General features: G+C 41.4%; 1 protein-coding gene across 1 annotated transcript in view; it reads right to left on the bottom strand.

Annotated features, from left to right (window-relative positions):
- Window positions 1-1,136: 1,136 nt before the first annotated feature.
- The window catches only part of nnt (nicotinamide nucleotide transhydrogenase), a 46,286-nt gene continuing 23,678 nt past the window's right edge, over window positions 1,137-23,744 (bottom strand). The window contains exons 13-22 of the mRNA XM_071913512.2: window positions 22,904-23,049; window positions 22,415-22,610; window positions 20,149-20,382; window positions 18,876-19,036; window positions 16,031-16,210; window positions 15,287-15,446; window positions 10,948-11,029; window positions 8,280-8,398; window positions 7,455-7,570; window positions 1,137-4,332 (exon numbers count right to left, since the gene is read on the bottom strand). Coding sequence (XP_071769613.1) covers window positions 4,183-4,332; window positions 7,455-7,570; window positions 8,280-8,398; window positions 10,948-11,029; window positions 15,287-15,446; window positions 16,031-16,210; window positions 18,876-19,036; window positions 20,149-20,382; window positions 22,415-22,610; window positions 22,904-23,049 — 1,544 coding nt within the window. The 3' untranslated portion in view covers window positions 1,137-4,182. The remainder of the gene's footprint in view (window positions 4,333-7,454; window positions 7,571-8,279; window positions 8,399-10,947; window positions 11,030-15,286; window positions 15,447-16,030; window positions 16,211-18,875; window positions 19,037-20,148; window positions 20,383-22,414; window positions 22,611-22,903; window positions 23,050-23,744) is intronic.

Raw genomic sequence — 23,744 nt, 5'->3', positions numbered from 1 at the left:
TATCTACTCTATCTACGCAGGCACCACTCCCCTGCTAAGTACCTCCAGTTCACTCGCCGCTGATGAATAGCAATCAAGTGCTGTTTGTAGGTGAAAATGTCACAGGAACCGATATTTACATTTTGGTTATTATCACAACCCTCATGACAGACTCATGCAATCCTATTCTACTGCACAGTAATACTTGAAGGCGACAGCAGTGGTTTTCACTGAGTTGTAGAGATGCTCGTTGCATGAGACAGAATACAGTTTGCAGGCTGGATTGCATTTGGGGACGCCATGGTAAACACAAACAATCCCCCGGCTGTTTTTAAAAGTCTTATTTGTGTGACTGTCTTTAAATGTCTCCTTGGTAACCATGTGTTGTATTTACACCTTAAGCCAACCACATCCTCGACCATGACTTCGTCTTGAACTCCTCAGCTGCATTTAATTTCCATTTCAGTGTGATAAACTATTTGGAAACAGCCAAATTGCACTTCTAGACCATTTCCTACAGACGGGTTTTCCCAAAACTTTATTTGGCCAACATGAAAAGTTTTTATGTTTTTTTTTTGTTCCTTTTCCTGACAGCCTCAAAGAAAATGTGAATGCCAAGAACATATATTTCTTTAATCTGCTTTGACATAAGTCTTCCCAAGGAGGTTCATTTATGTCTTGTGGACTTCTGAGCGGAGGATCACTGGTATGAATCCCTGTACTGTCTGGGTAAAACAGGGTGGGAGAAGCTAATCAAATCATAAACTAGCTAGTCAACAACTCGTCAAAGTACCATTGAGCAAGGCAGTGAACCTCTAACTGCCCCAGGGAAACTACTTATTGGTCAAAAGTACAAGACTGTAGTACTGGGCAGATTCCAGGTGTATGTGTGCATATGTGTATGTGTATGTGTATAACTCTCCTTCCCCATTGCCGCAAATAAGAATTCAACTGAAAACTTACTTGTATATAGTTACTAAATGAGGTTTTGCTTTTGTTCTTAAAAGGTTCTTCTGTGCTCTTGAGTCTTCAGCTCCCCAAACCAACATTGGCAACATTACCATCAAAGCCTTTGTAGACCTCAGGGAAAACTCATTCACTCACTCATATTCTGCATTTAAGAGTTTGTCAGGAAAGGGACAACAGCTTAGGCAGTATCAGGTGTAAATACAGGTTTATTAGGGATGAAAATGTTCCATGATAAACAATAGAGGAAAAAAAAAACATTCACAGTACATTTCATTCATCTCCCTAACATGGTGCATTGAAATGTCATAAACCTCCAAAGTCCCATATCCCGTATCAAAACATTGATCGCTCTACACAAATAGGGATGTCTCTTTACAAAAATACTCCTGTGGGAAAAAATGATGGTAATGGGGGATACCTTGGCCTCAGTACAATTATCAAAAAGATTTTCCATCTTCCTTAATTTGATCATTATCTCAGTAAATGGCAACAATATACAAATGTGGTGTTGTAATATCTTCAATCTAATGGACTAAATTGACATGCCGCTCTAAGTGTAACAACAATAACCCTTCATGAGTACTAATAAGGTTTGCACCTCTAAACTTGCAAAACATAAAGTAGCCAGCAGTAAACTGAGGTTTGATGGTTAAAAGCTAAATGTTAACACAAAATGAAAGGCAATTGGTCAGGTTTAGGTTACATGAGAAGTGATTGGTTAAGGTCAGTGGAAGAAAACTGGTCAGTTACAGATTCTATGGTAGATTCCATAAAAGGTGATTGGTCAAATGAAGGTTCTATGAAAAGCTATTGGTCATTTTATGCTCTATGTAGAGGTAGGATAGTTGTCATGGTCAATGTATCAGGTCCCATGATGAAAACATCAGATAGATCAGCAGGTCTGGTTCTCCATTCTGCATCTGAACTTCATACAGTACTTGTGTAGATTTAAAAGGACTGAATTAGTTAAAGGAAGACTGCTGACATGGATATCTCATGAACCGTCTTTACACAAAACACTTGGACCAGGAAACTAGCTGTGTTGAGCCGGCTTCACCTTTTGATGACAGAAGATGACAAGCCGGTTTAAAGACTTGCCCCATCTCGGATTCACCATTCAATTTAGTATACTGTGGCCATCCAAACCTGGTAACGTTTCTGTATAATATAAAGCTATTTGGCAATGCAAATGGGTATGGTCATCATTACCTGCATTGTACATATTGCATATTGGATTTATTTTTATTTTTTTAACAGACAGCATGAAACACTGAGGCGAAGATTGCGTTAAAGTCCTTGATTAATTTATTTGAGCTATAACTTGCTAATAATGTCTGACAACCTTAAACTAACACCTGCTTAGCAATAAAAAGTGAAGTGCAAAAAATTATCAAAGGATGATCCCACAGTACCTGCTCCATACTGGTATTTTTAATTTGGTCAGCTCAACTGTGTAAAGACGGTTGTAGAGTTGGAGCTACTGTCATTTTGTGTGTAGTCGGAAATTTGTATAGAATAGGACCGAGTCTAGTTTGCATTGTATAAGGGCCTTAGAGTCTATCCAAACCAGTGTGAAGGGGGAAGGTTTGGCACAAGTTTATGTATATGGCATAAAAAAAAAAAAAAAAAATTCTATTCATAAATGCTTGCTCAATAATGAAGAATAACATAATTCGTAAGTGCTGAGAGGTGGGGAAAAATTAAACCATAACTGTATTGCTTTTAGACTTAACAGTTGCATCATATGATCCCTATCTGTCAGTCAGGTTAACGTTCGGCCTTACTTTAGTTTACGTGCAGTGATCCTTCATATCCCTGTAGAACAACAATGAGGACACACATATTGGAGTGGTTGAGGGCAAGATCAAGCCACATTCACTTTAAAAATCCTTCCTCACCATAAAGGTCAAAGGCTTGAATCATATGTACTGTAACATCTTCACCACTATGTCACACAGGATAATTAAAACACACCTGGGTCAAAAACATCATAAAATCCATTCAATTACCAAGAGTGTTTTGTAGGAGTAGCATAACCTTTACTGGGATTGAAAGACAGCTGGGGTCTTACATTTACAGGTCAAATCACTTTGTTTTATTGTTTTAAATGAATAATAGAGGATATCTGAATGGATTTCAAACAGTGTTGTGATTACTGCACAAAAAAGGCACAGGGGTCACAAAGACACACTCAAGTGAAAAGAAAAAAAGCAAATAGTATGACTAGAAACTGTTTGGATGACTGGCTATGGCTTTGCATACTGGTAACAAAAGCTTCTAAAATATGACCAAATTGAGACTTCATAGGTCTATGATGATTAAGGGCCAAATACAAAAACTTCTCGCTACAGTATAAAACTGGAACTGAATGAACTACTTTACAAAAATGTTGCACTATTCTGCTTTTTCCCTTTTTACTTGTACAGAAAAGGAAGGTATTAAGAGGAAAACACACTTGGTGTGACATAAGCATTCGTTAAGCAAATAGATCTATCAAAGTGAACACCTATTTATCATTCTATAATAATAGCAAACACTAGAGAAAAAGAGGGAGGGAAATCTTTACAGTGAGGAAACGTTAATGCTACAGTCTCTCATTCTCTCATACAGGACCTCTTTCTCTCTAAGGATGAGTTGTAACGGGTCGACTCGGTATCTCCACTATAAATCCCTATTAATTCCAATTCAGCTAATAAAAGGTTTCACTGTTGTCTATTTCTAAAATTCCTTAACATTGAAATTTTACATATCTAACATCTTAATACATCCATATTTTTGATTGTTGTTTTAAATTACTCTAAGTGTTGACACTCAATGTCACTTGCTGCCCAGAGTGTACGGAGCACCTGCACCTGGTTGACGCACCCTCCCTTTAATTTCTATAAACAAAAGAAGTGTCAAATGCATCAAGAGAAAAACCGAACATTCTATACTTAAGCACACTACGACAGTGGGAGCGGTAATCAGCAGAAATCTACTGTTTTCCTTGGCTCCCGCTCCGCAAGCACATTTTCTATGACAAAATTTGTCATTTCTTTCATTTATAGATCCTGGGCAGGGTTTACCGAAAGCATTTTATCTTAATGATCATCTTTGTTCCACTGGCTTACTTACGATCAGACAAAGATGATCTTAATGCTGAGATACTTTAGGGAAACTTGTGCCTCGTTGTCCTCGACCTTCCCCTCTCCACTTGTGCTCTTCATGGAGGACTCTGTTCAGGGCGGAGCCATCTTACTGACTCTGGGTCTCGCGGACCTTGGCTTGCAGGGCATCACAAGTCTTCTTGGCATCGCCTAGCAACATGGCAGTGTTGGGCTTGTAGAAGATGGGGTTGTCAACAGCCGCGTAACCCACACCCAGGGAACGCTTCATCACAACCACCTGGATGGAGGGGCAGACATTCACACAGATAAACAAAACGCACTCTCATTAGAGTCTCATGAGTATTGACGTTTTTAAAAAGGAGTTCTGGGATCTGTAGACTCTCATAACTACCCCAACTCTTTCTAAAGTAAAACCAGAGATTTTTCCCTGTCCCTCCCATTCTCTCTCCCTCCACAACCTCCGTCTACTGACCTTGTATTTCTCCAGACGCTGAAAGATAGTTGGAACGCTGCAGCAGCGGTACAAGACAAACAAATCAACAACTCCGCGGGAAAACCCGGGGAACCAATCGAAGGTGACAAGGAAATGTTCTCCACTAACGAGGTGATTCAGTTCTTGTGCAAACCAAGTACAAACAATGCAGTTCACTAACAAACTCACTCACACCTACACACACACACACAACCCCGCCTCCCTTACATCCATTCTCTTCCTCCCTTTGCTTTCTGCTCCCTTCTGTGCTGATGTGCTTTCGCAACTTCTCTCCTCCTTTCTCCTCTCCTCTTCCCCATCCATAATGCACTGGCCTCATGGTTCCATTTTGGACAAGGGTGCAACCAAAGGTAAATCAGGTAGGCCATCAGCACCAGCAAGAGTGAAACAGGCAAGCAAACGGGCTTATGCAGAGCACACTGCCCTCTTGAATGTGCACAGTGTTTGGGCACATAGGGCATGGGACGGCAGTGTAGCCTGCTGGTTAGGAACACTGTCCTGTAAGTGGAAGGTCTCTGCTTCAATCCCAGCAGCAGCCATGTGTTCTGTTTAAGTGTCCTTGAGCAAGACACAGAACCCCTAAGTGCTCACTCATTGTCAACTAAATGACTAAAATGTTAGGTTAAAGCTTCACTACACTAAGATTTTTATGCAAAAAAACCCCCACCTGAGTCAGAATTCTGAGATTAAAGTCAGAATTCTGAGATTCATTTCAGAACTCATACATTTGTCAGGTGACCCTTCTTCCGTAGGACTACCATTTTAAACTATGCTGCAATTTTTTCACAACTTTCAAAAACGACCTATGCGAATCAACTGAATATGAATGAGAGCCTAAATGTTTTGAATCTTTATTACTGGCGTATCTGCTTATACCAAGCTCCTTGATGTAACGTCTGGGAATCTGTGCTAGCATGGCTAATGTTCTCATACCAGATGTGCCTAACAAGCTAGTCTTCCACTTTATCTCCCTATAAAACCATATGTATAATTCAGAGACACAGGGGAACACGGGGAATAAAAAAAACATGCAATCTATGTAGAGAGCTGTACACATAGACACACGCTGTGTGTATACACACAAATAAAGACATAAAAACCTACAGTCTACACATACAGCAGAATTTTCCCTAGAATCTGTCTGGCAGCGGGGTGTGGGAGCAGAGTAATTTTGGTAAACAGACCTGAAACCCCCCTGGCCCAAATCAGCTCCTCAACCCCTTTGAAAAATGGTTCTTATTTATACTATGGGACAATTATGGGCCAACTAGTATAGACTGATTATACCCTAACTATCCTATATAGTTTGGTTTGGATAAAAAACATAAGGCCACATGATGAATTTTCATTATGTTTTACCTTTATTCTAGCAGTGTGGTGCCACTGCTGCTGAATGAATGCAGTGTAACACATTTTTTTACAAACTGTATACAGTATGTATTTCACATGACATTGACAGTGGTAAAGGACTAAAAGTAGTTTATGCGTTAAGTGTGTGTTCTCACCTTACTCTGCACACATGTGTCTTTGGGCACCGGAACATAAACATGAAGGTATATGAATGAGTATCTGAATGTGTTTGTGTGTATGGCAGGGCTTGGAAACGGGGCTTTTTCATTCGTTTCGTTCTGAGCAGCACCAACATTTAAAAAAATTGTTCCACCCCCATGATAACTTTCCCGAACCGGTTTGAACGGAATTAAAACACAGTTAATAACATTCTTTTTCACCTTTTAAAATCAGGCATGCTTAGAAATCATTAGCTATTATTAACATCACATAAAATCAATGAAGTAAACCAGAGCTGCCACAGCAGTCTGCGGGACCTCTCTGATATTTCTAATGCATGAAATTTAATCTCAGTAAAAAAATGTGACCCCACCATTTCATGACTTTTTCATGACAAAGTTTTGAGGTCATGCAGTAAATGATGAGGGAGTAATAAGCATTTCTCCTTCGGACTGCGCGGTCTCCGAGGCTGCTGAAATGTTTTCTTTCTAATTTCATGCCTTTGCCTTATAGAACCTGGGTTGCTTAGCAACTATTGTTATTTCATGACACTTGCGGGCATAGCATCACCTTCTTTGAATGGAAACAGTACCCAAGGTAGATGACGCACATGGCTTCACCTGTCTAAGTTAGTCTGCCTGGTTCATGAATGCAATCTTTGCTTGTTAGGCTGATAATATTTTTCGTTGTTCAAATGTATTTTAAAGTGTTCACCTGTTGCATTTTCATCAGTCTATAACGAAAATAAATAATACTATTACACAATCGCATAGTAAACATTAGCAGTTCAAATGTTTTCTGCATGCCACCCAGCAGTGACGGAGCAGCGCGCACTGACTGGATGAAGCCCCAGAGTTTGATTGTTTGAGTGTATCTGAGTCAGTTTCTGTGTGTGTGTGTGTCTGTGTATAGTTAGGTGTGTGTGTAGTTAGGTAGTATGTCCTCCGTGATTTCCCCAGGGGGGAAGTGTGTGGAAACTAGTGGGAGCTCTGTATAAATCCCAGATCTCGGAGCGTTGCCAGTGGGATGCTCCAAATGTCATCATTCCACAGCGACACAGTCACCACTAATGGGATCAGGATGGGACTGCACCTGGGACTGTAAGTATCTGTGTCTGTGTGTGAGAGCTTGCGTGTGTCCAAACGTGCATTTCATAAGACCTGTGTGTGTGTGTGTGTGTGTGTGTGTGTGTGCCTGAGCGGGTGAGTATGCATTTCTTTAGATTTGTGTGCATCTGTCAGTGGAGGCCCCTCTACGGGTGTGGACTGTTCCTCCAGTATTCAGTTATGAGGGGAGAAAACAGTCCAGTTTTTGTAAAATCTTCCATCCCTCCTCATCTATTTGGACTTCCAGACACTCGCTCACTATCACACATTCACACGCCAAACATGTCTCACCTGTTTGGACTTCCAGACCTCCAGCACAGGCATACCAGCAATGATGGAGTTGGGATCTTCCTGGGAGGCTGAGTTCACCGTGTCATTGGCACCAATCACCAGAACTAGGTCCGTCTCTGGTTAGACACACAAAAAATAAACATTAAAAAAAACATATCCCCATCATTTCACTTAATTGTTTTTCTCTCTCTTCTTTCTTTCTGCTGAAGTGCAACAATTGACACAGACCTTCCTGTAATTATTTTAATTGGGTAATTTTGTTTCTCCCTCATCCAAGAAGTTTTGGTCCACATTGGTTTAGCTGTTGTGTCCCTGCTGAGTGGCAGTTGCACCTTTTGGGAGTCAACTCCACTTCCTTGAGTTTATGTTTAATGTTTATGTTTAATGTGTGCAGTTCAAACCTGAAACCTTTTGTGGGATTGACTATTGTTGTGCTGCACTGTGTCAATGAATGGACCATCACACAAGTGCATATCCAGCTCATCTTGCACTTCAGCCAAGTTGAAGTCCACCCAACCCCCAGGCATTTGCTATTTTACAATCACAATACATTTCTTGCAAAAACAATTTTATTGCAATAACATTTCATTCAAAAGTAATTTTGCTGCAATAGTCAAATTAAAGCAAGCAGCACTGCAACTGTGTCCCTCGTCATTCACTGCATATTTACAAATTACCTCAATAAAGTAGGCAAATTTCCTTGCAACCTCTCTGAAAAGACACAGCAAATCAAAGCATATTTGGTCACAATAACTATAGAAAAAGTGTGAGATTCAGTTAATAACTTCTCCAGGCTTGTACAAGACAGTAAGGGATGAATCTTACCAGCAAAGTCCTCATTAATCTCCTCCATCTCCAGGACAATATCATATGGGACACCAGCCTCAGCCAGCAGCACATTGAGCTGACCGGGCATACGGCCAGCCACCGGGTGAATTCCAAACCTGAGGGAACAAAATGCTGATTACTAATCAATCCTTAAAAACAGTTCCTTCCACCTACACCTAGTTTTTGACCATTGTAATTTATAAGCTATCAAAGAAAGCAATAATGATTTTCATACTATTTTTTTATTTCCTTTTCTAGCACTTTCTGTTGTCTTTCTTGTATCATCAGTGTTTTTAACGATTTAGCCATTAAATGCGAGTTTCTCATAACTGGCTGCAATTTTCAAAGTCCTTTAGTCGGCAACCATCTTGAAAACAGAGAGGATGAAGGTCCTGCTTTAATGGCTTGGTGCCACGGGTTGTAAAAGGGCTTGAAAAGAAGGGAAATGACAAGAGGATGAGAAGGAGGATAAGATAGGGAAAAGGAAGAGAGGGAGATAAAAAAAAGTGGGACGGAGGAGGCAAAGGATTTACAAAATGAAGGGAGACGGGCTGAGAAGGAGAGAATAAGGTGGAGAGGGGGATCTTGGAAGAGGAGTGGAGAGAGCGGCCTGAGGATATCCACTACATCAGGTTTACGATCACAGTCTGCTTCTGATGCATTACACGCACAGGCACACTTCCCGCTGCACTCTTCGATATGTATTATTGGTTTTGTGTGTGTGTGTGTGTGTGTGTGTGTGTGTGTGTGTGTGTGCATACATAGCTCTCAAACTCAATTAGTCATGTCATGTAATCAGAGTAGGATATTAACACTAGCCACCAAACAAATGCTGGTGAATTCTGGCGGTGGCTGGTACGGTCTACTCTTCCAGCCACTTTATCATGTAACCAACCACCATTTGGAGATTAATTTCTCTTTATTGGGCAAGTTTAGGTGGATGCATAGTGGAGATGGCTACTCAGTTTTGGGATGTATTAGTGACTGTGGCTGGTGGATGAAAACGTTTACATGTACAGGGTTGGCAGTGGGGGAGACACAGAGGCCTTGGTCTGGATAAGGAGAGGCTGGAGTGTGTTGTGCTTCCAAACTTGGTACTATTAATATAGATTACTTTCAGTTCAGTGCAGAAGAATGAAGTAGAGGCTATATGGCGGGATACGACCAAGGAAGAAGAGGAAGTGGAGATGCAGAGGGGATTTATAAAGAAATAAAGGCAGATGTGAAAAGAAGGAGAGTGGGGCTGGGTATTGTTTGGATTTTACCGATTCTGATGCCATTTTTGACACTTATCGATACGATTCTTTCAATTCTTCCTGTATAAATTGTCAGGGGTAAACGACTACATATAGCTTTAGTGGAGTTTGCTGTTGACATTGCTGTGTAGAGTCGCTTTTGCCTCAGAATTACTTTTCATAACAGCTAAGGCACATTTGGCTTAATGCCTTACTTGAGAAAACACAATACAAGTGAAAAAAAAAAAAAAAAATTGGATTCCCATTTGTATTTACCACTATATTGGGTTGCTGCGGTGCAGAACGAGTGTGGAAAATCTATGAGATTATGAGCTAGATATTGGAGTTTTGGACACACAGTACAATCGTTTGGCTTCCGAACACTTGAATTATGCTGTTTGGAGTAATTTTATGGTACATTTATTTTGACGTTTTTGGAACTCTAAAAATAACATCTCCAGCAACTTGTGTTGTTTTGAAGAACGCTGCCACGGAGCTATGCTAGCAAACTCGCTGTATGTTGTTATTGTTTGCGATTGACAGCACACAAAAAAGGTTGTTGCGCAAGAAGCATCCAGCTGTTCAACATTCTTAATGATCGATAAGAGGTATCAATAAGTGTGGTGGCTTCTCGATTCCGGCGAATTTAGGCAATTTGGAACCGGGACTAAATTGGAAGCCGTTCTCGATACCCAGTCCTGGAGGAGAGTGAGTGATGCGTTGAGAAAGAAAGACCACGAGAGTGGAATACAGAACAGAGAAAGAGAGGGAAGTGGAGAGAGAGAGAGAGAGAGAGCAAGAGATCAGGGTGAAGGGGGTTTCTCTCTTTCTCTCTGACCACCCACTTCCCTCTAATCAAGTACAAATGCTCTAAGTAGCAGCAGCTGCAGCAGCCAGGATCAAACGACTGAGGCAGGACAATTACAGAAGCTTCCGCTCTACCTCTCCATCTTTGCCTTCTTTCCCTTTTTTTCATTCCTTCTTTGCACACAGGTCTCTTCGTATCTGCGCTCTCTTGTTGGTATCTTCATCCTGTCTTCTTATCATCCATACTAAAATCTCCTCTCTTCTCACACACCTCTTCCTTTTCTTCTGTCTTTCTTTCCTTCATGGTACAGCCTGTTCTTTGTATCGTGTGAATTTATATTACCTCCCTTCCTCCCCTGAACTAGATCATTCTGTAAATAAACTTCTGTTAGATCAATTGATTGAGTCAAATACATTTGAAAAACTGAATTTTGCCGAGTAAGCCTAACAAGTTATATAAGTACATATTATAGTTGGCTGTTTGTGACCATGTCTTTCACTATTCATTACACGGTGCTCTGTAACCTTGTTAAGAAAAGCACTATACAAAACCAGTTCTTGTACTTTCTATCATATGTGATCAATTGAATCCACGTCAATGAATTAGCTTATCATCCCTTTACCTGACTTTCTTGCCAGCCTCTGCAAGCATCTTTACCAACTCAGCGATGGGATACTGGGCCTTGGCAGCACAGAGTCCATAACCTGAAACAGAGTAAAAACAACAGTTATAAACACCAGGTTAGAATGGATGAACTGATGTTAACTGGCCCAGTTATGGGATAATGAAGCTCAGCAACACACAGACAGAACCTTGGAACAGAAACTTTGCTTCTTTCTTTCTAAACAAAAGTTAACATGCCAACTTCAAAAAAAATATATTAAACAGCGCACTAGTGACTCTACATAGTACTTTAGCTCCCCCCTGCACACACACACACACAAGTCTGTTGTAAAGACAGCAGCCTGATTGGCACGGCGGTCATGTGGTTAGAGATCATCCTTCTACAGGACTACCAAGCTTTAAACCCCTGTGTTCACACTCAAGTAAGTGTCATTATCGCTACTACTAAGACTGTCATGACAGTCTGTCTGCCGTATGACTGGCAGGTCTGCAGAAAACCAGTGTGATCAGACAGGTGTGTTTAATATCAAAAACACTTCCCTTAATTAATACCTCAGATTCCTACTGAGACTTTGATATGGCTTTACGACACTAATGAATGTGTTAATGCCGAGAATGTGTGTGTATGAATAGTTTAAATGTCAAACACATGACCCAGCCGGCTTCAAAAGAATTCCATTATAAATGATCTGAGCATTTGGGAAATAACCAATAAATGTCTGTGGTCTGTTCTGGGTCTGCTTCAGCAGCGTTCGGCTAATCAGGTTTGAGCGTCCAACCAGAATAAGGTCAGACACAGGAGAGCAAACACAGAGTGGTTCTGTCAAGTGTTTCTAATGGGCTGATGAGTTCTAAACAGAACGTTGGGGATGACTGACAGAATGATACATAACAGACAGTCAGAACAGTAAGTTTAGATCCCTTCTAATGATCTGGCTCCATGTCCAGAAATCCTCTCAAAGTAGGAGTTGACCAGAAGGAACGAGATCAAGACAGGAGGTCCTGTTCACTGACCCTTGATTTGCATTCACAGAATTAGTTCAATTTAGACCAAGTTTGAAGGAGCATGGGTTTGCATGTGCAGGGGAACAAAATGTGCCATGTGTACATATTCTCACACACACACACACACACACACACACACACACACACACACACACACAGGATGATAACAAGTGAAAGCTCTTTGTTAACTGGAAATGAAATAAGTGGAAATGAATAAGGCAAAGACACAAACTATAAATAAACTGTAAATGAAATCTGCCAAATACACACACACACGCACACACACCAAACAAGGCTGTGAAAACCTGGATGGAGGGAAAGATAGAGGGTGGGTGACCCTGACATGTGATGATTACACTGAACTACAAATGGGAAAATTCAGTTACCATGATGCATTTCCTAATGCAAATGGTGTATGTGTGTGTGTGTGCGCACACACACACACACACACACACACACACACACACACACACACACACGTGTGATTGCCCCAATTTTGCTTATTTCAGCTAGCTCCCTTGATACGCAGGGCTAAAGCAATACAGTAAAAAGCTTTATAATGCCCTTGGGAAAGGTTATGGAATGACAAACACAATTACAATACAGAAGTGCAGCAGAACAGAAGAAATGAAATTAATCCACACAGACACAGAATAGAAGAAGCAGGAGAACAAGAGTCCTTGAGGATCAATTTGGCATGCACATCAGGTAGAGCATTCAATAGACTGAGCTATTAGAGAATCATTTTATTTGTTCTACTGTGTTTCTTCATTAGGCTTATATCATTATACAAAAAATAATAAACTGCATTTGTATAACGGAACTGTATCCAGTTGTGGACACACACACTCTTAAGCAATTTCGGGTCTCTTTTTTTTTCCTCTCTCTTTTTAGATGAGCTCCCTACCAAAAGGCAAGTGACGCAATTCCATACATATTTGAGAAGGTAAATATCAAATTTCATAAATATCTATAGATATTTAGACATACAAAGACAATCAATTATGAACTTAGGCACAAACCAGAAGTGTGAGCCCTTAGATTGCATTTTGGGTAACACTGTCTTCATGGAGATGCACCGTTTTCATTAAAAAAAATGGACCAAGAGAGCCGAAATACATTAGAGTGTGTGTGTCTGGAATTGGACACAGTTCCGTTATATAAATACAGTTTTTTTATGAGTATTTATTGTATTCTATTAATTTGTTTCTTCTCTTACGTGTTATATTTTAGCACCACACTAGTTGATTTGCATCACATTATCTCCCACACACACACACACGCCCATGCCCTCACACACACACATACATATAGTGTTTACTGGCCTTGTCACAACACTGAGTCAGAATTTGTATCTTGTCACAACACATCAATCAAAGCGACAAGCTTTCAAACTCGGCAAAGAAAAAAAAAAAAAAAAAACTCTACAGGAAGCAGGGTTGACTGTCTGCAGTCCAGCTCAACAATTTAATGGTTTTCTATTTTTTCCTCCATCACAATTCTTTAATTTCTTGTACTTCCAACCCTTTTCTCTCTGGAGTTTCTCCTCTAAGAAAAACAAGTGGACCCAGACCATGCAGAGACGGGCCAGACTAAGCCAGGAAAACGCTTATGTTTATCACGCATAGTCTTAACCGTTTCCCCAGATGTCAATCAGGCAAAGTGACTGTGACGGCTCCAATTAGGGAGAATGGTCAAAATGGAAACAAGGGCAGTGATTGAAAGGCTGAGCTGGGTAACAATACTGGCCTACTGGCTACTAGGCCAGATAGGAGAAATACACAGTTGGCTGGTGTGTGTTATGAAACTGATGTTAGGTTCAGGGTTAGGAAAATATTACCTATAGAAACTGGTTGATATGATGTAATATCATCTTTAAAATTAACATTGTACTTGGCATCTCATTTTATGGAAGTCTACATAACATCATATACACTTTATAGTGAGGTTTCATACAATGGTTGCCATGTGATTCAAGATAAAAGTATCCAACAACTGTAAGACCTACTGTACCCTTCTCAAATTCTACCATGATACACTCTTACGCTTAAGACCAAGGGTGAAAATTTGTTTTTACATATTCTATCCTCCTATTTGCACTGTGTTTACATTCTTCTGCCGCTTCAAATATTTTTTTATTTATCTTGTTGGCTTTTATTTCTAACTGTGATAATGTTTGTAAAACATTTTGAAAAGTGCAACACAAAATTTATTTTTAATTTCCCCTTTTTCTGTTTTTTATTTCCCAACTTTTTGATCTGTTCCCACTTATATTTCTATAGTCTCGCAAAAGTGAAAATAAAAAAAAAAGATGGATTAACCTGTCCTGCGTTCCAATTCTTGGAAGTGGCAGCGGTTTCCTCTGAAGAGGCAGTTTTTGTATATGAGCACTGACTGGCACTGAGCACTGACTGGAATCACCAATTTGCAGGCTGGATGCCGTTAGTCTGTGTTTACATGTTCCCACGTGAGTAAAACAACTCTGTGCTACTGTGATTGGTCAGGAACAATCTAGGCCAAGGACTGAAATGTCATTGGTTCACACAATGATGATTTCAGGAAAGCGGCCCTGAGGAGAATATCATGCCAGTCCCATGAATTGGGAAATTCATATAGTCACATATTTAACAAATGTGTATGAGAATATGAAAATGAGAAATTAATGTAGCTGGAATCAGGCTTCGACCCTGCGCTCTAACCCCGAAAATAGAACTAGAAGCCAATCTTGACCGTAGTATTTAAATTGTCAACAAAATCACACCGTACCTCTTTCCCTCTAATTTTCCCTTGACCTTGAATATATACTACACTGTAGAATGTCTGTTTACTGGGGATTGACGACCACACAGAGACCTGAGAAAGAGTGTGTATGTGTGTGTGTGTACGTGTGTGTGTACGTGTGTGTGTGCGTGCGCGTGTCTGTGTGTGTGGCCACTCTACCATGGCTAGACAATTAGCCTAGCAAAATGGTGATGTAACAGGGGTCAAGAACAAGTTAAATAAACAGAACACACACTTTGCTAACACTGGAAAAAAACTGTGACTGGCAAAGTCAAAGTAGCATGTTTTTCAATTCAAATTCAAGACCTTTGAGGTGTGTGTGTGTGTGTGTGTGTGTGTGTGTGTGTGTGTGTGTGTGAGTGTGTGTGTTTGCGTGAGTAAGATGTAGACTAATCTGCTTGGTGCCCCCTGTATGAGTATCACATTTCCTAGACGTCACTGTGTGTGTGTCAGTGGATTTGAATCTCTCAGTCTGTGTGGCGCAATAATGAACCAATTTGGAGCGTATGTGCTTATGCACTTGTTTGTGTTTATGTGTGTGTGTGTGTTACCTGGAGTGATGATGATGTTCTGTGCCTCTTTGATCATTTCGACAGTCTGATCCACATTAACCTCAGTGTGGGTCCCAGTGATCTCCATGGGCTTTCCGGTACCAGTGGAAGACGTGCCGTAACCTCCCAAGATCACATTAGCCAGCGAGCGATTCATGGCCTGAGGGGGGAGAAGGAAATATTGCCACAACACACCTTTTGCTTTCGTTTCGTTCATTGCGTTCCCGTGGGTTTCTTTCCTTCCATTAAAATGTGGCAAACAGAAGACATTAAAAAGGGATATTTCCTTTCTAAAAACAAAACAAAAACAGCAAAAAAAACCTGTCATATGTGACCTGAGGTTTCATTCTGAAATGGGACCCTCTTGCTATAATGGTAAAGTTAGAGTCCCTCCTGGTGGAGAGGAGAGGAACAACCACAAGAACATGTGCGCTGACCTACAGAACCTTAAAAGCTTTGACTCTTGAACCGGGGTTAAAACCTGCATACTGAGGCTATCTCTTTGACACAACATATGCTAATGAGGCTAGGCAAAGCTTCTGAATACATCCCATAATATTAGAGAGGTTTCACATGTCAAACGTAGTACTTGACATAATGACTGACTAACATTGTGGAAGCAGTGAGGTTGTGTACTACAAATGAACGAGAATTCAAAACAGTGGTGCTGATACTCAAAATAAAAACACTGGAAGCAGCACAACGCTTTATGTTCTGTTTAAATTAAGACTGGGCACTACTCACCACACACATGATGTAGGACAGAATGGCTCCGGAGGACCCGATGAGGGCTCCTACGATGGTCAGCAGGTTGTTATTGAGCAGGAAGCCTTCGGCACACAGGGCCCAACCTGAGTAACTGTTCAACACGGTGATGACCACCGGCATGTCCGCCCCTCCAATAGCTGCGGTCAAGGTTACACCCTAAAGGAGAGGAGAGGCCAACAGGAGAGGAGTTACATAGTTTCATCCATCAGATTCGCTGTTCGATGCAGTGAACGCCACTAGATTATCTGCCCCTCCTCAATAGCAGGCAGGACAAAAGGATTCTGTCTAAAGGAGAGAGAAGACCCCTAATGGAGAAGTGTTGAAAATGATTGAGCACTAACAAATGAGCTGTTCAAGACACCGATGAACACTGTAATGTCCATCTTCACCATACTTCTGCATTCCCACATCTTTTCACTAAACATCTGAGCACTTGCCCTGGTGTGCATGCAATCAGATGAAGGTAGGAGATCTATGGAGCATTATAAAGTACTCAGGTATCATTGGTCCTCCCCAAAAGACCTACGGAGCTAGCTAGCTTAGTAATTTATTGATTAAACCTCACTAGGATGCCTTTAAAATAAAAGGGATCGGTTTCAAGGTTGGGTTGTGTTATGATCTCACCGCATTATTACAGTTTAGCATGTCGTGAACACACACACACATGCACATACACACGCACAATAAGACTAAGCAGGGCCATTAAGCAGGACACTTGATCAAACAATCCAGGGAGGGAAGGACTTGAACAATATAACATTTCCCTTAAAGAAGTGCATTATATTGGTTCATGTGCTTCAAAAACTTTCCTCAATGCTGGAGGTCCCAAAGCAGCACCAAGGCCCTCTCACCAACAGCGCATGTCATAGCATGAGCTGGCCCTGATACCTACCTACCTAACATCTTCATCTTGTGTGTTGTCTTCACCTCACCACCACTTGACTTGTCCCTGATCCATTTCTCTTTCACACTATTGTATCTTCACTCAAAATAAAAACTTTGTGGCTTCATTTAAGTCTGCCACAATCAAATTCAGCTGTTCTCTCTCTCTCTCTCTCTCTCTCATTGGTGTAGTTTTTTTGAACAAGGGCCAACTGTAGTTACCAGAGCAGCAGCAATTGATCCAGACAGATCCAAGAGCGTGTGCTGAATTTTCTTTTTTTCACACAAGTGCGCATATTTGATTTTACTTGCTTACACATCTATTTTTAGGCACTAATGCATGTGAAATGCTTGAACCATAGAGCCCTGTTCATGCAGATAGACAAAAGAAAGACACAGAAACACACAGACAAAGACACACACACACACACACATGTGGATGATATATTGTACTTTTAAGACTGGTTGACGGTGTGGTACACCGTCCATGGACCCACATGACCTCTCATGACACCAGGAACTTCACATGTGGTTACCATAGAAATTAGAGCACTGGAAAGCGTCTCACAATACGACTCATTATTAGTACAATTTTGATAGTATATTGCTGTCGTCGCGTGGAAACCTTGCATCTCCAAAACTCAACTTTTCAGGTACAAAGAAAAACAGTCTGGTTTTTATCTTGACGGCCATGCATTTTTCAGTTTATCCAACAGGTTTTGAAAGAGTTTCAAAGACCCAAGGCCCCTAGAACGTTCTCAATCCATAGAGGAACATGTAATCCTTCAAACATGACATTATACACTTCATATATGACTAAATTATACAATTTATCTGTGCATTCTTATATAACTACTACTACTACTACTACTACTACTACTACTACTACTACTGTTTAGGGGACAAATAGACCAAAAAAGCACATTTCTATTTTTTCTCACTAGTCAGAGGATTTCTGAATTTAGAGAAATAAAAATATAATATATTGGTGTACCAATTTTTTCACCCAGCACTAATAGAGATATTTTCAATGTGCATTACTAATTTCTATATACACAATGATAGGAAATGTTATTAGAGAAATCTGTTCTTCTGTTGATATCTTCAGATAATGACATACTGAAGGAAAATCACACAAAGTAAAGCTAGAAATTCCTCCATGACTGAGCAATAACTAAACTGGCATTTCATTGGCCAAGGAAAAAATATCCACTGTTGGTCAATGTCATGCAAAACTCTGGCACGTCTTCAAAAGAGAAGCATGACTCAACTCCAGCTGAGCCGATTGTAATGTGTGTAAGACGAGCAAGAACCTGGTAGCTTTACAAAGTCAAGCCCGCTTGCCACTCTGCCTGCCAGACTGTTCACAGCTCTCCGCTCACCTCTTATTGAAAATAAATGATTTCCGGGCAGCTATTGCTTCCTGCGTGAGAAGCCTCTTGCTTCACTTTTTTCATTAACTCCTTGCTGCTGTCTCTTTTGGAAGTATTATGCCTTCCTGTCCTTCTAGTCTGTCCCCGGCCTCTTTTTTGTTCCAACTCTCTTCTACACTTCTCCTCCTCCCCGGTGTTTAGAGTGGTCTTTTAACAATAGTATTATACCTTCTGTCTCTCAGCATATAAAAAATCCATCTCTGCAGTCCTTAAACCAATAATGTCCTCACTGGATGCCAAAACACAGAAGGGGAGGAAGAGGGAATGGGTTTGGAGTTGATTCTCTGCAATAATTCCTATTTTAGTGTTTTGTGTTGTATCGTGTGACGTGTTTATGGCCACACTGGAACACAAAAATACACAGTTTCTTTTACACATTAAAGCACAAACCCGACACAAAGGCATACATACACAAAAATGGACACGCGCACATTCTAAGTCTTAAGCAAGTCACATAAAAAAAATCACCCTACACACACACACACACACACACACACACACCGTACCATGATAGCGGAGAGAGCAGAGACGGATCCGAGACAGGTGACGCCCATGGTGTAACTGGGATCCAACATGTAGGGAACGATCCCACCGATGCTAGCCGCCATAAGACCAGCGTTCAGAGCGTGGCGACCAGGGAGCATCAAGGGAGCGCTGCTCAGCATACCTGTATGGAGAGGAGAGGGAGGAGAGAAGAGCGAGACAAAGAGGGGAAGACAGGGGAGTAGAGGAAATAAGTGTTAAGAAGTAAAAAATAAGACCGGCAACAATAATTGTAAAAAGACTCCTACATTTACCATTCAACTGTAAAAGTTGTGTTGGGTATCATTGGGAATTTTTGATACTCCAGTAACCATAAACAAGAACAAGATTTGGTTTCTCATCATGAAAGAATGAAACATTTTGAAGCTTTTTGAAACCTCGACAGCTTCAAATTGATACAGATACCAAAAATTGGTATGGCAGTGATAGGTACAGTTTTTCCATACCCAACCCTCGCTGTCTGACACAAATGGTCTCAAATGGTAGTTATGGAGTGGACAAGAAAACAAAATAATTCACCAATTAGTTGCATGCAACTGACGTGTGTTCAGGGGACAAAAAATGTTGAGCTTACAAATATTTATTTAAGTAGTAAATCCGAAAGGGGGATAGCATTCTGCAACAGTGTGAATACAAACTGGTTTGGTTTTCCAACTGTTACATTCATACTGCCATAAAAGAGATGTAATATATATACATAAATTAAAACATTTATCAATCATTTCATTTCTGTGTTGTAAGCCACCAAAACCCCAAAACAAATAAAACACAAATCAAAGAAACAGACAAAGTGTTAGAAAGAGAGAGCTGTTTACAGCCCTGAAAGAGAACAGTGCCAATCTAATCCATGTCATAAGGTTTTCCCAGGTTTCAAAAAGAGAAAAAAAAGAAAGCGGGAATACTCCCTCCCTCACACTAATGAGTTCCAGTTTTCAGGGAGTGTGTTCAAGTGTGTGTGTGTGTGTGCATGTGTCTAGTGCTAACTAGGATCAAAAAAGGGTCAAAGAACAATCACATAGTGGGCTACATTTGGTTTGGTATGTGGGCAATGTGGTTCAGGCCTTCTCTGTGTGTGCCTGTCACCAATAGTGCGGTCAAAAGTAATTATTACGTTGAATTTAGCATTACAGCACTGCAAGTTCTGTCTCCCTGCATAAGCATGCTGGAAGTTGCTGTGTGTATTTGTGCCTGCCTATGAATACACATACATCTGCAAAAACACTGTGCCTTTCTCACCTTGCAGTTTGCCGTACGCCACCAAGGAGCCGCTGAAGGTAACTCCACCAATGTAGGTGCCGAGGTAAGCTATTATCTTGGTGAGGTTTGCTGCCGGGTCCGTGGCGAAGTGGGGGTACTCCACCATGTATTCTGCCACGCAGGTGAGCACAGCGGCCAGGCCCACCAAGCTGTGGAAGGCTGCTACCAGCTGGGGCAGGTCAGTGATCTGGATCCGCTTAGCAATGCCAAGGCCTGGAGAGGGAGAGAAGGAGAGAGAATGAATGAATAAATGAATAAATAAATCAAGTGCCCTTCCTACGGACGGACATACTATACTTACATTGATATACATGAAAGCAAACACACAAGTCCAGAAATACAAAGACATACACAAAGATATGGACACACACAAGACCGCACAGATGCATGTGTATACACACACACACACACACACACACACACACACACACACACAGCAGAGCAGTCATTAGTGTGCCATCATTAAGCCTAGAGGGAAGACCCAGAAAGACTCAGAGGTAGTTAACACTGGTAGAGGTAGTTAATACCTTGTGATTCACCGACTCGTCTTTTGATCCTCATAGCTACAGGTAGATATGAGTCACCCAATACAAATGCATTTAGTCATCATGACAAGACACACAAACACACACACACACACACACACACAGGCCCGACAGATATACATCAAGGTGCGATATTATTGGTCGATATTGACATTTCACAGATAAACTAGTCCCTACCCGGGGATGCGCGCGCCACAACTCCGCGCAGAGTTGCTAAAAAGGCGCAAAAACAGCGTAAATTTGGGAAAATGGAAAAATCAGCTCCGTCAGTCCCTGCCTATGCCAATGCTCAATGCCCATGTGCAGTTTGAGATTGATTGGCCAACCCGTTGAGGAGCAAAATGGATGCGGACAGACAGACAGACAAAGATTTCCTCATTCTATAGTAGGATTAGCATCAGTATCTATCCCAGTGATAGGTTTATCACAAAACAAAAGATTTTGAGAACTTCACATTTACTATAAAGTAAGCCAAATGAGAAAAAGAAAGAATTCTGTAATTAGCAATCACACTGGATAACAATGATACCAGAAATATAAATCATTATCAGAAGGTTTACTTGGATATCACTCATTTTCTTCCCCAATTATTGGAACTGGACCTTGAAGTCTGTGGGCCTAAAAGACACACACACACATATAATATACTAATTCACACAAACACAAACACACAAACAAGCACAAACACACACACTAGAGTACTGCTGGGAAGTGGGTCTTTCTGGGGAACCAGGTGTTGCTGATGAGGGTTGTTTGGGGAAATTCCATGTTTGTGAGTGGGCTTGCGCCTTGTGTGTGTGTTTGTGTGTGTGTGTGGGTCGCTGGGAGCCTTGCAAGGTTATTGCATCTGGAAAAGCACTGCTGTCTGAATGGATAGTTTAGTCTAGGTTTTGGCTTTGTTACTGGAACAATTAGCATTCAAATGTTCAAAGTGACGAGAGAGAAAGAGAGCGAGAGAGAGAGAGAGAGAGAGAGAGAGCGAGAGAGCAAGAGAGAGAGAGAGAGAACAATTAGCATTCAAATGTTCAAAGTGACGAGAGAGAAAGAGAGCGAGAGAGAGAGAGAGAGAGAGAGAGAGCGAGAGAGCAAGAGAGAGAGAGAGAGAGAGAGAGCGAGAGCGAGGAAGTGAGAGAGTGAGTGAGTGACTGTGTGTGCGTGTGCATGTGTGTGTGCGTCTGTGTGTGTGTGTGTGTGTAGGTGTGTGTGTGTGTGTGAGTCAGACATGATGCTGACCATTTCTACAGACCTCCTGTGTCTGGCCAGGAGTTAGTCATGTTGTGTTTGATCTAAACATCACAGCACACAACACACCTGCTGCGTAATATGGCCAAGCTTGGAATACATGCACACATACACACACAAAGCACACACACACACCATGCAAAAACCCATATACAGTAACGTACAAACACATAAACAAACACAGGCTAAATACTGAAAAACAGACGCAGTCCCCAGCCCCCCTCACCCTCGCACCTTCCAACACCTAACGACTGCAGCACACAGCCAAGTATAATCAGATGACATATTAGGAAAAGTCAGATACATCAGAGCCATGCGCATAAGCAGACTTCCCATCTGCTACAATACAAATTCTCCTGCAGGCTTTCAGAGTTTGTCTCCGTGTGCATGGCTCTGACGAATCTGACTTCTTTATACGTTTCCATGACATAAACAAATGCATCGACACACAGACTCACCAGCAGTGCCACCCACAGCCATGGCGGCGCTCATCTGTGCCAGGAGCTCAGGACTGGGTTTGAGGGCGCCCAGGGTGGCAGCAATCCCCCCTGCAACACCCATCATACCCAGGGCATTACCCAGACGGGCTGTGGACTGGTTGGACAGGCCTGCCAGGGCTCCGACACAGCACAGACCTGAACCCAGGTACATCATCTGGGGAGAGAGAGAGCGAGATAGAATGGATGAGGAAAAGAAGGGGAGAGCGAGCACAGAAAGAGAAAGAAAGACACAATATGGTTTAGTTGGAAAGGCCAGTACATCATCTGGGACATTTAGAGGACCATCAGCCAGTTTATACATAGTTATATGCTGTTTTGCACCAGTTTTGAGGAATCATTTATGACACGGGATCACAAACAGACTTTTGAACTGAATTGAAATTGACATATGGAGGAAGAACATATGAGGCATATCATTAATGGACACACAGAAACATCTTCTCACACCTGTTCGATGTTGTATCCGGCCTGCAGGGCAGCTCCGTAGCCTCCGACGAAGACGCCAGTGGGAAGCATATAGAGGTAGTTATACTCTGGAGGATCAGTGGGACGCTTGAACATGTCCAACATCTTCTTAGTCACCAGGAAACCACCTGGGGGAGAGGCAGAGAGACAGAGAGCAAGAGAGTTAGGGGTGTTGGGGAGAAAGGAGGTACAAATGGGGTTGGGGGCACCTGAAGCGACTGAAAAAGATCTATATTTAGAAAGCAGGTGTTTTAAGACCAACGGCTACAAAATGTGGCCAACCCCAATAACCAATGTTAGGAATTTAATGAGTCTACTTTATGTCAGTATAAATATTTCAAGTAGGAAACCTCAAAAGTATCAAACCAAGACCAGACAGTGTCTGACTGCTTTACAGGGGGAGATCACATTACTGTGCGTTTCTCTCTTTCTTTCCCTCTGGCAAGCATGCACGCACACACACGCGCGCACGCACACACACACACACACACACAGGTGATCCAGAGGCTAGCACCTGTCTCTTTCCAGTTGTTCATCTAATTTTAGCGTCAGACGTTCCTAGTTAAAACACAGAAGTAATAACAATCTGACTATTATTACTCCAGCCCAATCTGAGTCAATATATTAATATGGAGGAATGTACAGTTTGGGTATTTGAACAAAGCAAAGCCAGAGCCCATACTGATTTTTTTTTCATAATATGAATGCTGGACCTATGCTTAGAAAGCTTTCAAGAATAGAAACACATTTAGTATCACTGTTCAAGTCACAAGGCCTGAAACTTCAGAAAGAGGCAAACTGGTAGCAGGTCACCACTTCTACT

The sequence above is a fragment of the Centroberyx gerrardi genome, chromosome 2, assembly GCF_048128805.1.
Source record: "Centroberyx gerrardi isolate f3 chromosome 2, fCenGer3.hap1.cur.20231027, whole genome shotgun sequence".
NCBI lineage: Eukaryota > Metazoa > Chordata > Actinopteri > Beryciformes > Berycidae > Centroberyx > Centroberyx gerrardi.
Note: the sequence above shows the minus strand (reverse complement) of the source record. Positions and strands in the feature narration are given on the sequence as shown.